This window comes from Nicotiana tabacum, chromosome 20, assembly GCF_000715075.1.
Source record: "Nicotiana tabacum cultivar K326 chromosome 20, ASM71507v2, whole genome shotgun sequence".
NCBI lineage: Eukaryota > Viridiplantae > Streptophyta > Magnoliopsida > Solanales > Solanaceae > Nicotiana > Nicotiana tabacum.
Window position 1 is genome coordinate 101,493,720 of NC_134099.1, and position 15,735 is coordinate 101,509,454.

The following is a 15,735-nucleotide window of genomic DNA, read 5'->3' on the forward strand; positions in this document are numbered from 1 at the left end:
ATAGAACCTCAGAGGTCGAGCGAGCCTTAAATGCGCTTGTCTGCGTCGTGCAGTTTAGGAAGTTCTAACCAATACAGGTGACAATGGGCGGGTGATAAAGCCAACGAAAGTGGTAAGAACAGGTGGAAAATGTGGAAAAATTTCGTCCAGGAGCGCGCCCGCGCTACAGGCCGTGCTATTTGGGCAAATATTCTGCCCGGCCCGCACTTGTGAATGCGCTACTAGTGTGATCGCGCTAGTGGACAAACATTTTGTTTGGCCCGCGCTCGTGAACGCGCTACTGGCCGCGCTACTAGCGCGATCGCGCTAGTGGACGCACTAGTTCCGATGATTTTTTTGTGTTATATTTTCTGAGTTGTTCTAATTTTATTTTTATGTTAGTTGTAATAAAAAAACCCTCCTTTAATCCCCCAACCCTACGCCCCAATCCCAATCCCCACGCCCCAATCCCAATCCAAAGAGAAAGAGAAACAAAACCCTCCCCAAATCCTCTTCTTCATCAAATCCCCTTCACCTTCAACTCCCCTCTTCCACAAATTTTCATCTTTTTCAATTGGCCCCAAATCTCCAACCACATTCTCCTCCACCTTTCTTCTCTGTTCCCCACCTTCTATCACTACAGGTATGCATTTTAGGGACCATTTTTTTCTTTTGTTTCTTTTATTTCTGATTTTCGTTTTTATTTTTATTATTGTTGCTCTTGCCTTTGTTTAGTCGAAATTTGTAGTATATGTTGTAGTAACTATGGATAGAATGGTTGGTGGAGTTAGAGAATGATTTAGTTGTGCTTGTGGCTACATTGTGGTAGTTTTTGATGTTGTCAAATGCTTGAAAAGGGTTGTGAGTGCCTTAGCCCACAAGGTGTTTGTGTAAAGGCCTCAATGAATGTAACTATGTAGTTGTCACCACTTATGCCTGTGAAGTCTAAGTAACTGCAATGCATCACAATTTTGTGTTGGGCTGTGCTAATGTGTTCCCGTTTTTCAGGTACTATGACTCCATCTCGGAAATGCCGCACCATAGGTGCATCTTCTAGCAGCCAAGCCGGCTTGTCCAGGACACTAGGGGAAGCCCATGCACTCCCCTTTGATAGTACTAGATTTGTCTCTGCCAAGGCTCGGACCGCTTTGCGGCGAAGGCCTCTAAAAAACTAGTTTCGGAGAGGGGTATTAACATCTGATCGGTCTAGCGACACTGCCCTCACATGTACACTGAGCTGATGTGGAGGGGGTTACAAACCTTCATTAATGAGCCAGATGAGGGCAATGTAATGGTTGTTAGAGAATTTTACGCCAATGTGTCGGAGCATGACAATGGCGTAGTCACGGTGCGCCGAAAGGCAGTGAATGCTTCTGTTGAGGAGATACGGACGGAATACCAGTTGCCCCCTACTGTGGTTGATTATGATGACTTTTATGAGTATGGTCGTAACCCAACACACAAAAAGTGGGAGCGATTCTTTGAAACAATCTGTGTACCAGGGAAGGAGGTGGTTTGGATGAAATATGGTGAGAAGTTTCACTCCTCGGCACTAACCTTTGAAGGAAAGTGTTGGTTGTATCTTATCAACAATTGTCTACTTCTGTCCTCCAACACTACAGAGGTAAATGGGCCCCGGGCATCTTTGATTTGGTGCTTTATCAATGGTCACAACTTCGACGTGGCCAAAGTGATACATGAAGAGATGTTCATCCGCTGCCTAGTAAAAAGGTATAGGTTCTTTTCCCCTTATTTAGTTACCCAGCTTTGCAAAGAAGCTCGGGTGCCCGAAAATCTAACTATGGATGGGCTAGTACCAAAGGACCACAAGTTCCGGGCTGACAAGGTAACCACGGGTAAGGAGCCGGCGGTAGCTGAGGGGGAGGATAGTAGTGGCTCTGATGACTCGGACGAAGAGGAGGACGAGCAGGAGGATATGGGGGCCGAACCACAGGCCCATGACTATAGTGTAGTAGCTGCAGCACCATCTAGCACTGTAACATCTTCACAGCCACGTCGTAGTACCCGCATGACCGCTTTGGAGCAGGATATGGCTGGGTTGCGTACCTCTGTCACTGATTTGGGTGCCCACGTTAACGTGGTGGCTGAGCGGCAAGTGAAGTCGGAAAAGAAATTCTTAGGCTGGCTGAGAGCTCTTGGTCGCGCATGCAATATTAACCTAGACACCGTCTCCGATCAGGAGTGATCCTTTAGAGAAGTTCCTTTACGTCACTATTCCTTAAATTTTGATGCCATTAGGACATGTCTATATTTCAAGTTGGGGGTGGGGGATACTTCAATCTATATATGTAATTGTACAATTTGACTGTTTGATGTTTCTTTGTTTTGCGTTGATTGTTTTTGGTGTTTGAGTAATAGTTTCATTAGGTTAGTTTAAATTAGGTAAGTGGCTTATCCCGATGACGGATCTCTTTCGGCGGGGTTCTTGAGGGACTAAGTCGAGAAAAAAAGGGAATATAGAGACTCTTCCTAATGACGGATCCTTTAGACAATTTTCTTGAGGGAAGTTAGTCTAGAGAAAATACCAAAAAGATTTTTTATTTTATTTTTAGGTAGCCCCCCCCCCCCCCCCCCTTAGTTTTTCTTTAGGCCACGATTCTTTTCCAAGGGTTTAGCTTGAACCGGGTATAGGTAGTTTTTGTTAATTTTGTTTTCTTTTTAGTAAAGTTAAGCCTCTAGCATTGATACACTTGAACACAATAAACACTAGAGTGTAACGCTTAGTCTCAGTAGTTGATTCTTGCTAAAGTGCCTTAAAAATTGTATGTTTGTTACTGACTTGAATACTCAGATGATAAGCCAATCTGGAATGAGTCATGTGCTATATGTGTGTGAGCTTTACTGTATTCCATGATTCACATTTGATGCCTAGAACTTGCCCTGTGTGTTTGCAAAGCGAAATAGTAGTTTCATTCAGTCCTATAAGTGATATAGGCATTTCTTTGTTGAGCCAGACTTATAAAGTAACCCACCTAACTGTATTACATCTTAGTTAACCCCGTTGAGCGTATAAGCCTGTTTCTTTAGCAACCACATTGCGAACCTTACCCAATTATTTGAATAGCCTACTGTTTAAACCTTTTTGCCTCCCATAAGCACTTAAATGGTATGGAAATTATGCAAAGGCAAAAGTGTGGGGTGGTGGTTTGGTTTTTTTGAGTGGAACCACTGAAATAGAGAAAAGGTGCAGTGTTTGGAAAAGTAAAAGAATAAGCACCACTGGAAAAAAGAGTAAATGTAGTAATCGATAAGGGGTGGTTTGTTATAATTGCATCTAATGGATGGGGTTGTTGTAAATAAAAGAAAAAGTGGTGGGATGTTTGTGGTTGACATAAGTATGTCTTTGAATGTTAATGTAATTGTATTAAAAAGTTCTTAGTAAGGTTAGTCACTATATCCAAATATATCCTACCCGTCCCTTAGCCTACATTACAACCAAGTGAAGTCCTATTGATCTTAGACTGAGTGGGCTCAATTAGTAGAGTACTACACTATGGGCATGCCTATGGTACATCTTTGTGGCATGTGAATGTTCTTTTTGAGAGTGAGCTAGTTTTGTCTATCTAAGTTCCTAATTGTTCTAAACATCATTATATGTGGAACTACTCTCTTGTGTGGATGTGAGGACATGTGATTCATGAAGGAAGGGCAAGTCTTGACTTCTGTGTAGAGTAGTTTGAGAAAGTATGAATATTGCACGGCATGTGAGAGTCGACTTTTGAGGCTAAAATTGTTCACTACTAGGCGTAACTCATGTGATTTGTTCCTGGTGTGATGCGTTAGGGAAGAATGCTTAGTGAAGGAACCTCTATAGAGTATGGTGGATTGCTCGAGGACTAGCAATGATTTAAGTGTGGGGTGTTGATAATAGGCTAGATTTATGTAATTTGGCGATTGTTTATGCCCTAGCTTAATTATGTTTCAATGTTATAATATAGTTAAATGATGAAAATGGGCTCTAATTGTGAATTTCACACGTTGCAGGAGTGAGGAGCTTGTATGAAGCCTTAAAGCTGTGATTGGAGCTACATTAAAGCAAGAAAAAAACCCCTAGGAGCTGAGTACGCGAGAAGACGAGAAAAAGAATAGTTAAAATGAAATCATGGACTAGCGCGGCCATTAGCGCGACCACGCTAGCCCAGATGGTCGAGGCAGAATGGTAGGGCATTAGCGCGGCCGCGCTAGCCCAGTTCCGGAATATTAATTTTTAGGGTTAAACTTGGAAGTATGGGGGAAAATTCACTTAACCTATAGAAGGTCAAGCTCGCCCAAGGAGGAATTATGCAGCTTTTCATAGTTTAGTACAAGAGAAGGAGAGGCAAGAGGCAATGAGGAGAATTCAACATCAAGTTATTCCTTTCTTCCTTTTGTTTTATGATTTGTGATGAATCTGATTATCGTTGTGATGAACACTAGTATGAGTAGCTAAATATTTAGTCTAAGGTTTGATGGAACTTATTGAAGGATGAACTTCTTGATTATGTTAATATAGTTTGCCATTTTAATCTCTATTTGTTCAGCAAAGTACTTGTTATAGTTAATTGACAGGATCCTCAATTAGTTGTGCCTATCAGTGTGCATAACTCGGGAGATAGTACATATTTAGGTAATTCTTGAACAACACCACTCCCAAAATATATGAGGGATCAATAATTGCGGGTTTAAAGGCGGGATTAGGGATAACAAAGCCTTGGGTGCATTCTAAAGTGAGCGGTAATAAATAAAGCCAGATAGCATAACTTGGGAGAGTGCGTCTAGTAGATTATCGTGATTACTCGGGAGAGATTTACGGTAGTAAGAGTGCTCATGAATGATAGAGATGATTTGGTGATTCTATGTGAAGCATAACCGGAAGGGAGTCCATCAATAGGGGAAATCATAGCCTTAGAACCTTCTCTTAATAGTTTACAACTCAATTATAGTTATTTTTCAGTTGCTTATTTACATTCATTCGTAGTTAGTAGAAATACACTTAATTGTTATTTACAACGTTTGAGAAAGTTGATTCCATGGAATTTAGTAAGTCTAACGAGAAGTAATTGATAGGTTAATTCCTCGTGGGTTCGACTCTGGGCTAAATACTCAGATTATATTTGCAACGTCCGCGTGTCCTTTTTATAAGGTATAGTTGGGCGTGATCAGCAACTCTGAATTTGAATTTAAATAATCTCGTTTTGATTGTTGTCACTTTAATTGAAAAAACTCCATATACCCCTTTCGGATAAAAAATGAGGTGTGACAGAGGCTATGAAATCAGAAATAGCAGACTTGGAGGCTAATCACACTTGGGAAGTTGTCTCACTTCCTCCAGGCAAGATGCCTATTGGTTGCAAATGAATATTTAAAGTGAAATACAAAGCTACAGGGGAGGTTGAAAGGTTTAAAGCCAGGTTGGTGGCCGAAGGGTTCAGCTAGCAGGAAGGTATTGATTATCAAGAAACTTTTAGTCCAGTTGTTAAGATGGTTACTGTTAGAAACCATACTTTCTATTGTAGCTTCAGAACATTGGCATATCCATCAAATGGATGTGTACAATGCTTTCCTACAAGAAGATTTGCCTAATGAAATCTATATGACTCTTCCTCAGGGATTTCAGAGTTAGGGGGAGAGTAGGCCAGCTTGCAGACTTTTGAAATCCTTGTATGGTCTCAAACAAGCACCCAGGCGGCGGAATGCAAAGTTATCAGAGGCACTGCTTAGTTTTGGCTTCATACAAAGTCAACATGATCACTCTTTGTTTGTACAAGGGACTAGGGACTGCATTGTGGTTGTATTAGTCTATGTGGATGATATGCTCATCACAGGACCTGATTTGAGGCTAGTAGAAAAAACAAAAGCAACACTACAAAATACTTTTAAGATGAAGGACCTAGGAGAGTTGAAATAATTCCTTGTCATAGAGTTTGCAAGATCATCACAGGGTATTCTAATGCATCAAAGAAAGTATGCATTAGAACTTGTTTCTGAACTTGGCTTAGGTGCTGCAAAACCTGCAACTACACCTCTTGAAGTAAATGTGAAACTCACTACTCAAGAGTATGATGAACACACAGGCACAATCAACACCTTGGATGATGCATTATTACTAGATGTTACTAGCTATCAAAGGCTATTGGGAAAACTCCTATATCTGACAGTAACAAGACTAGACATTGCATTTAGTGTTCAAACTCTCAGCCAGTTCATGCAAAAGCCTAAGAAATCTCATATGAAGGCAGCACTCAGGGTGGTCAAGTATGTTAAGAATCACCCCGGGCAAAGTGTGCTTCTGTCTAGATAAAAGAGAAGTGTAATCTCAGCTTTCTGTGATACTGATTGGGCAGCATGTCCCTTGACTAGGAAGTTTGTGTTTGGTTTCTTCACAAAGTATGGGAATTCACTAATATCATGAAAGTCAAAAAAGCAAAGCACTATTTCTAGAAGCTCTGCAGAATCAGAGTACAAAAGTATTGCAACAACAGTGGCTGAACTAGTGTGGATATTTGGATTACTCAAGGACATTGGAGTGGTGTTTGAATTGCCAGCTATTATCTTCACTGACAGTAAATCAGCCATACAAATAGCTGCCAACCCTATCTTTCATGAAAGGACCAAACATATAGAGATTGATTTCCATTTCATAAGACAAAAAAATTCAACAGGGGCTAATCAAGACAAAGTATGTAGAAAGCAAAGAACAATTGGCAGATGTGCTAACCAAAGGACTGCCTAGAGCTCAACATGAGTACTTAGTGTCCAAGCTAGGTTTACTTGATATTTTCATACCACCTAGCTTGAGGGGGAGTGTAGAAACAGAAGGAGTAACGTAATAAAGAGTGAGGGAAGCAATTAGTTAGTTAGTGTACTGATTTTACATTCAGTTATTAGGAGTATTGTAGGGACCACTAATCTGTTAGAGAGTTGTTAATTAAGTGTACATGTATAAATACCTTGTATTGTTACATTGAACAATACATAGAAGATATTTTCTCTCATTCTCTTCTTCTTCAACTCATTCTCTCTTTGCACATGCTTCTTCCATTACTAGGGTTCTTCATCCCAAGTATTCTCTGAAATCTAACACAAGTTAGATTTGAGGAACAGTCGAATAAAGAAGAAGAGTTCACAAATTGGCTTTTAATTTACAAGGTAGATACATGGTTAGGCCGTTAATTTTTTTATTCTTGTTTGTGTTCTTCCTTTAAGTAGACCAAACATGCTCAACTTTGGTATACTTAAGGGACAATATGTGCTCAAATGTATATTTAAGGGATAAAGTTAAACCTAACCTCAAACATAAAAAACAACTTTTAGTTAAAAACTCTAAACATTGCTAAAAAATAAGTTTACAAGCACACGCTAATTAGATTATTAAATGATTAGACTTGAAAAGGTAATATTTTAATACTAAATATTTCTTAGGGAAAATTTCACATAAGAACAGCTGAGCTCCCCACTTTTTAATTTTATAGCCTATATTTCAATTTACAACCAAGTAGCCCAAAAATAATATGCTAAGATTCAACATCCAACTCCAATGGGTTCTCAAAATTACCACTTAATTTTTAAAAAATATTGTTCAAGCTTTTAAGTTAATTTTCAAATCAGTAACTGTGACTCAAATATTAGTTCAACAAACCAAATCCATTTTGGTGGTGGAAATTAGATTTTTAACAAGCTTAAATATGTGAGTTTAAATTTCGAATTTGATTTTGTGAGAAATTTGGAGTGTGTGTTATTTAGACTTGTTAGAAATAGTATAAGGAGGTTGTATATAAAATTTGAAGTCATTTAATGGAGATTTGGACTGGTTTTGAAAAAGAATTGCAACTGAAAATCGTGGAAGAAGTTCGTCTACAGACGTTTGTATAAAGGTGTATAATAGTGTATAAGATGTATTATACACTCATATACACTATTATACAAGATTATATATAATTATACAAAAAAACTAACTTCGTCTTCTTCCTTGCGTCTTTTCTGAAATTTAACTCAAATCTACTCCAAATCATTTCAAATTTAAACTTTGAACTCCTTTTGATATTTTCAATCAATTGAAACAACACTCAATCCAAACAACTAACAAACTCAAAAAATTCTATTTTCTAAAGCAAAGTTTTGAATGACCTTTAATGGTGGACTTCTACTCTTCATTTTTTTTAAGTGCAACCAGGTGACATAAGGGGAGAAACAGTAATAGTAGACGGCCCCTTGAAACATATATAAAAGATGTGAGAAGAAGAGAGTGAAAGCAATGATTGTGATAACACAGATTTAACTCCATAGCTTTTAGAAGCAATGGTTGCAAGAACACAAATTTTGAATTTGCAAGAACTGGTGTTTTCAAAATATGTACAATATGGGCTAGGCAGGATAAAACTTAAAAATATGAGCCATTTTTTGTTATGGTGTGAAGTCATGTATATTTTCTTGTAATTCAATCTATTTCTTAAAGCACAATAGTTATTATGATATTGATAGTTTTAACTTATTTTTGAATTTAAAAGTGCTAAGAGTAAGTATACAAGTAGAAGATAATACTCTAAATATTTATATTGCTTGTAATATAATTTTGTTTTTGTTTCTTCTTTAAATATTTTTGTTTAGCATAATATAATTTTGTTTTTGTTTCTTCTTTAAATATTTTTGTTTAGCATACTCAATTAGCAAAAGTTTTTGTTTCTTCTTTAAATATTTATATTGCTTGTAATATAAGTTTAACAATTTTTTATAATCATTACCTAAATTGAATTTCTTTTAAAACACTAAAATTAATAAGAACCTGGTTAAGTCAACAATATATCAAGACAAGTTACGAGATTTCGATATATTGCCAATTAAAAAAGAGAATGATTACAAAAATATAATTCATTATTTTACATTATAGGAAGTTATAAGAATAACTCCAAATAAAATAGTACAAAAAGATCTATTCAACAAACTTAAGAAGGCTTTCAAGAGGCATTGAGCCATCTTTCCAACTTGAAGAATCCAAGAATGCTTCCAATTCCCTAGCATATGCCCCAAGTAATCATTGTCTTGTATCTTCAAAGAATGAATCTGGTACTTCCAGAGGAGTAGACAATGTTGACACACATTTGAACTGTTGCAGGAAATTCATACATTCACATCAGACTACTGAACTATGAAGATGTTTAATAAAATCATCAATTATCAAACATGGATTGATACCTTATGTTGCTTGTATTTGTTCCTCGCAGCTACCAAAGAAATTCCTCTTCTACTTAATTGCAAGTCGTGTATGATAAGAACACATTCCTTTAAATCTGCTGCTCTATATCCCGAGCTTTGTTCGAGGGCCACACTCTGTAAAATGGATAGAGTTAATTCAACACTTTCATGTATTAATGAACAAAAACTAAGCGAACATTGAAACAAGATCCTCACCCAAGGATGTAACTTTGGTTGCAATGTGAATCTTGAAAGGAATATCACAGCAGCAGCTACCAAAGACGGTAAGAATTTCACACAGTTGTAATCCAATAAACTTAACTCTGCTAGGTAACAGCCCAGGAACTCTAACTTCAAATTGGAGTTCTGTAAAAAGCAGAAAAAAATAAGATAAGCAACTACTTAACAGAAACACAGTTCAATTGAAACCCATAATTATTATATTTGCAAGCTTACTTTGCAATCTTCTTGAGCAACCCGAGTAAATCTTCTGAGAAATGTTTTGGTTGTAGGATTGCCCATTTCAAATTTGAGGGATTGTAGCACATCAGCCTCCATTTTTACCACATCTTTCTTTGTATATGTATTGTCTGTAATGTAACAAAAATCCTCAACGCGTGGAGGCTTAATCTCCTCATACTTCCTGATCATAAACAGCAGATTATATTAGATTCACAAGCAAAATCACACAGGAGAATAAACCAACTCTTGGCTATGAAACTTACGAGGCAATAAGCATTGACGAAACGCCCAAAAGCTGAAGTCTTTGTCTAGGGATGACCTTTATCGATAAGTATCTGTCGATGTAGGCTACAGCGAGATATAAAGTATCTGAAAGAAGCTTGTATTCCTCAGCAACTTCCACTAGCCAATCTACCAAAACCCCTCTCATGTTTGCAGTTACATCCTTCTGAATTTTCTCAAGGTAATCAGATAATGGTCTTCTCTTTTTCTCAATCTGATTTGTGAAAAGACAGAGTTAGTCAAAATCCCAAAACCCCAAACACGAAGAAGTTTAAATGGATGGAAAATCAAGATTCGATAATTCAATGGTATTAACCACAACCAAGTTGCCAAAAATTCGATCTTTAATGTTACCATTTGAAAAATCATGCATAAGAAAAATCAAGATGTATCAAAGAAAGACCAATTATATAGCCTTTAGTTGCTACATCAAAATATACATCTGATTTGAATTCACACAATTGGTCACCCAACAACATTATGGTATGCATACAAACACCAAACAACCTCAGATAGCTTAAAATTCCAGATTTTCAGCCAATGATATGAACCTAAATTCAATTGCCTAAATCCAATCTTTAGCGTGTTCATTCAGAAATCAGCCATAAGAAAAATCAAGCTCTATTAACAAAGACCAATTAAATAAACTTTACTTGATAGAGCAAAATATTGTACTTCCTACATTATTAAAAGAATGATAAGACTCTTGTTTAAAACAAAAATCAAATTTTTAGAAACTAAACGAGAAGTAGAAGTATTAGAAATCAAGAGCTATATTTCTAATCTAATGAAAACAGAAACTCAACTAACCTCCATTTGATGAAGATAATCATAAATATCAGAAACATAAGCGCTGCACATCTGGGGGTCATCATCCAATTTAGAATCAACATCCTCCTCCCTAAATTCTCTCTCTTTCACACTAACAGACCTTTTCACCTTCCTCTTAGTAGTCTGCTTATTACATTTGGGCTTAAGAGGCTCAGAATCAAACATCTGAATCTGATTGGACAAATTCCGAATCTCACCCAACACCACTCTCTTCTTGTTGGGCTGTTGCAGGTGCTGAACCATTGCTTCTGCTGCTCTTTTCTTGGCTAATCGAGTCACTCTAACACAATTTTCTTGGTCTGCCATTTCTTCCTACTCTCTCTCGCTCACACACACACACACACACACAGAGTGAAGAGATGCAGAGAAGTGTGGAGCGAGAACGAAGTGAAAGTTGAGGAATGGAAAGAGAGATGAGTATATATTTATATGGCGCCAAATTCAGCGAAATGTTTTTGGGAAAATTTTGAGTTTGGGCGCTGGCTGGCATATGTTTTTGAGTTTTAAGATTTGGAATTTGTTGTTTAGGGGGTTGACGGGGAAAAGTTTTTGGTTAATTGTTTTTTCAGATTGAGTTCAAAAAGTGAATTTTGGGTTTCCCTCCACACACACCCGCTTTGGAAAATCCCACCCAGATTTTCACATGCCTCTTTTATTATTTTTTCGTCCTCTGAGTAAGGATATTTTTTGTTTTACCCTTGCATTAAAATCTATGGACATTAAATTATGCAAGAATCTATAATAAGTATTTTATTTGCCTGATAAAATATGAATATATACAAAAATACATGTTTTAACAAAACATGATCCTTTAGTTTGTGAAAAAATTATTCTATAATTATAATCTGAAAATTGTTACATGAAAATTAATAATTACATGATTATTTAGTGAATATATTCTTTTGATAGATATTTGTGCATTGAGATTAAATTGATAATGGGATATATCATGTATGACACAAAACATATGTTTGGTCTTATACTACATAAACTTTTATTTTTAATTTTACCATTTGACTTCTTTACAGATATTGGAGAATGATATCTTTGTCATTTGATAGTGGAACTAATCTTAGGATTATTTACAGAGATCAAAAATTCCACCCACAAAATTATGTCGAGATTACAATACTGAATTAGTAATTTCTAAACCATTTAATACTCATGATTTTTTTGGTTCATTGAATTAAAATTGGTATATATAGTTTATAATCTAAAACATATGTTAAATTTAAATTGAATAAAATTCTGGAGGAGACAAGTGAAGTAGCTAAAGTTTAAATGCATTATAACTTGTGTCTATGTTTTAATAGCACCATTAAAAGTGGCACCTAGTGTCATTTTTCTACATAAATGCCAGCATAATTTTGTTCCTTTTCATTGTTTTATTCTAGGGAAGAGAAAGTTGAGGAAGGGAAAAAGAGATGGGTACATATATTAATATTACTTGGCGCCATATTCGGCAGTCTCTGAAAAAGAATTTCAGTTTGGCGCTGGCTGGCAACTGGCATATAGTGAGTTTAAAAGATTTGGAAATTGTTGAGTGTGGAGGTTTTTTGGTTAATGTAAGATTTGGTTTTTTCAGATTGAAGTTAAAAGTGATATTTGGGTTTCCCTCCACACACACCTGCTTTGGGAATCCAATGTAGAGAGATGAGCTTTTTGTTTAGTTGGGCCATTTGGACTTCATCTATGTGATAGCTCAATGAATCACAGCATAATTTTGTTAAAATAGCACGGGCTAGCCAGTTTCCGAACTGGTCATTGAAAAATAATCAGCGTTTGGAATATATAAACATTAGAAAATAAAGTAAAGAGGGTGACTCTGAGGCCTGCCAACAAAACAACAGGGATACCTTGAAGTCTCTAGCCAACTCCAGCACGCTTCCTAACGATCAGCTCGATCCGAAGTGCTAGAATTTGCACAAAGAATGTACAGAAGCATAGTATGAGTGCAACACAGTTGGTACCTAGTAAGTATAATAACTCGGACGGTTGTTTTGAGAGTATTAGCCCTGATCCCCTATTTACTGCTTCTTTGTATCGTTTTATGCTTACGTGACTTGCTGGGAGGATTTATTTTGGCTTTGGAGTGAAATGGGACACTTAGTCCCTAAAATGGAAGCTTAAGTTCTAGGAATTTGACCTTAGTTGGAACTGTATGAAGACGACTCCGGAATGGAGTTTCGTTGGTTCTGTTAAGCTCTGTTGGGTGATTTTTGGACTTACGAGCGTGTCCGGATTGTGATTTGGAGGTCTATAGCTGAATTAGGCTTGAAATGGCAAAATTAAATTTTTGAGAAGTTTGACTGTGATTGGACTTTATGATATAGAGGTCGAATTCTGATATCTAAAAGTTGAAGTAGGTCTGTAATGTCAAATATTACTTGTGTTCAAAATTTGGGGTCAATTGTGCGTGATTTGATAGGTTTCGACATCAGTTGTAGAAGTTTGAAGTTTCAAAGTTCATTGAGCTTGGATTGGGGTGTGATTTGTATTTTTAGCGTTGTTCGATGTGACTTGAAGGCTCGAATAAGTTCGTATGATGTTTTAGGACTTTTTGGTATGTTTGGTTGAGGTCCCGGGGACCTCGAGTGGATTCAGGGTGGTTAACGGACTAGAATTGGACTTGTTGGAATTGCTGAAAATCTGGTGCTTCAGTTGTTGGTTTCCTTCTATGCATTCGCGAGAGGAGTCTCGCGTTCGCGAAGGGATTCTGGTGGCAGGTGGGTATTTGTGCTTCGCGTTCGCGAAGGTATACCCAGTGGTACATCGCGAACGCGTGAAGGGTATCGCGTTCGCATAGAGGAAGTAGAAGCAGTTGGGACCCCAAAACATTCGGTCTACGCGTTCGCGAAGTAGGGGTCGCGTTCGCGAAGTAATGGGTCAATTAGCCATTGAGTTCGTGAGTGGGACCTCACATTCGTGTAGAAGGTTTTGGGTAGAAGAACTTTATGCTTCGCGAACACAAGGCACATTCCGCGTTCGTGAAGAAGAGAGGACTTGGGCTGATATAAACATTTCAAAATCGAGGGTTTACCATTTTTTTCTTAACTTGAGATAGAGAGCTCGAATTTGGGCGAGATTTTGAGGGATTTTCAGAGGAAACATTTGGGTAAGAATTCTATACTTGTTTTTTTATTAATATCCACTAATCCATCGTTAATTCCATCATTTAATTAAGGTTTTGGGTTGAGAAATTTGGGGGGAAAGGTTGGAAAGTTCTTCAATCAAATTTTGGGATTTTGATTGAGATTTTGGTATCGGATTTGAGTAATTTTGGTATGGATGGACTCGTGGTTGAATGGGTGTTCGTATTTTGTGACTATTACCCGATTCTGAGACTTGGGCCCAGGTTTACCTTTTGGGGGAAAATTTCTAATTTCTTGCTAAAGTCTTGATTTCATTAATTAGATTAGTTTCTTATAGTTATTCTTATGGTATGTAATTGCTTTTGGCTAGATTTGGTCCATTCGGAGTCAGAAAGTCATGGAAAGAACATTCTTATTGACTGATTCAGCTTGGTTTGAGGTAAGTGGCATGTCTAACCTTGTGTGGGAAAAATTTCCTTAGAATTTTGTACTGTTGTGATAATTTCGTGATATGTGATGTCGTGTACGTGAGATGACGAGTATGTAAACGGGCTAATTATTGTAAAATCTGGCTTTTACTGAGCGGTAACCTGTTACATCTTAAATGAGTTATACCAGCATGTGTAGTTATCCTGTTTAGCATAATATCGCATGTCTACATGTCTTAATTGCTTATTTGAAATCTGTACAACATGCTTAGATTTTTCCTTGACTTGTATTTAATCCTAAACGTTAAGCTTTCTTGTTGTTAATTGTTGTTTCGATTGATTTCGAGCTGTGTGTTTACTTTTGGGACTAAGAGGCGTACCTCAAGAAATCCCCAGTTGTTATTTACTTTTGGGACTACGAGGCGGTACCTTGGGAGATCCCCGTTGCATATTTACTTTAGGACTACGAGGCAGTACCTCACGAGATCCCTAGCTGTATATTTACTTTTGGGACTACGAGGCGGTACCTCGAGAGATTCCCTGTTGAGTATTTACTTTTGGGACTACGAGACGGTATCTCGGGAGCTCCCCTGTTGTTCACCCTATGTGTTGTATTGTTATTTTTCTGAAATTCCTCATTGCTAATTCTTAGTCTTTCATTATATTGCTATATCTTCTGCCTTATTTGTTATATTTCAGTAGGAACCTGACCTGACTTCGTCACTACTTTACCGCGGTTAGGCTTGGAACTTACTGAGTACCGTTGTGGTGTACTCATGCTACTCTTCTGCACATGTTTTGTATGCATACCTAGGTACCTCCTACAAGTCCTGCTATTAGTTTAGAGTACTTGCTGCTGCTTCGAAGACTTCAAGGTATATCTGCCAGCATCTGCGGACCTCGAAGTCCCCCTCTATCCTTTTTTTGTTGTTCCTCCTTTATTTTTCCTAGTTACTGATATATATAAATAGTTAGAACAAATTCTTAGAGCTTGTGACTTGTGACTACCGGGTCTTTGGGGAGTTGTTTATACTCAAAATTGTTGGTTTTACTTGTATATGCCGAGCGACAGTTTTTCAGCTTTATATATATACTTGTTGTTATTAAGGTTTAGTAGTTATCTCTGTTGTTGTTTAGTTTTTCCACAATTATTAGGCGTATCTAGTCTTAGAGACTAGGTGCCGTCACGACATCTTACGGAAGGAGATTTGGTTCGTGACAAGTTGGTCAGAGCACTAGGTTCATAGGTGTTATGAGTCACAAGCAGGTTTAGTAGAGTCTCGCGGATCGGTACTGAGCCGTCTGTACCTATCTTCGGGAGATTATGGAACTGTTAGGAAAATTTAACTTCTTTTGATTCCTTATCGTGAGAAATTGTTGACTTCGGAATTCTAATCTTTTGTCTTATATTCTCTCACAGATGGTGAGGACACGTACAGTCGGATCAAATGACCAGGCACATATGCCCC

The 15,735-nt window shown here is 37.4% G+C and overlaps 1 protein-coding gene across 1 annotated transcript; it reads right to left on the reverse strand.

Annotated features, from left to right (window-relative positions):
• Nucleotides 1-8,781: 8,781 nt before the first annotated feature.
• Nucleotides 8,782-11,205, reverse strand: LOC107795100 (putative cyclin-A3-1). The gene is made up of 6 exons (XM_016617682.2): nt 10,726-11,205; nt 9,897-10,129; nt 9,628-9,814; nt 9,388-9,537; nt 9,172-9,306; nt 8,782-9,082 (listed from the first exon to the last, which is right to left on the reverse strand). Exons 1-6 carry the CDS (start codon nt 11,050-11,052, stop codon nt 9,011-9,013), a joined length of 1,104 nt encoding a protein of 367 aa, XP_016473168.2. The 5' UTR covers nt 11,053-11,205; the 3' UTR covers nt 8,782-9,010.
• Nucleotides 11,206-15,735: the final 4,530 nt, after the last annotated feature.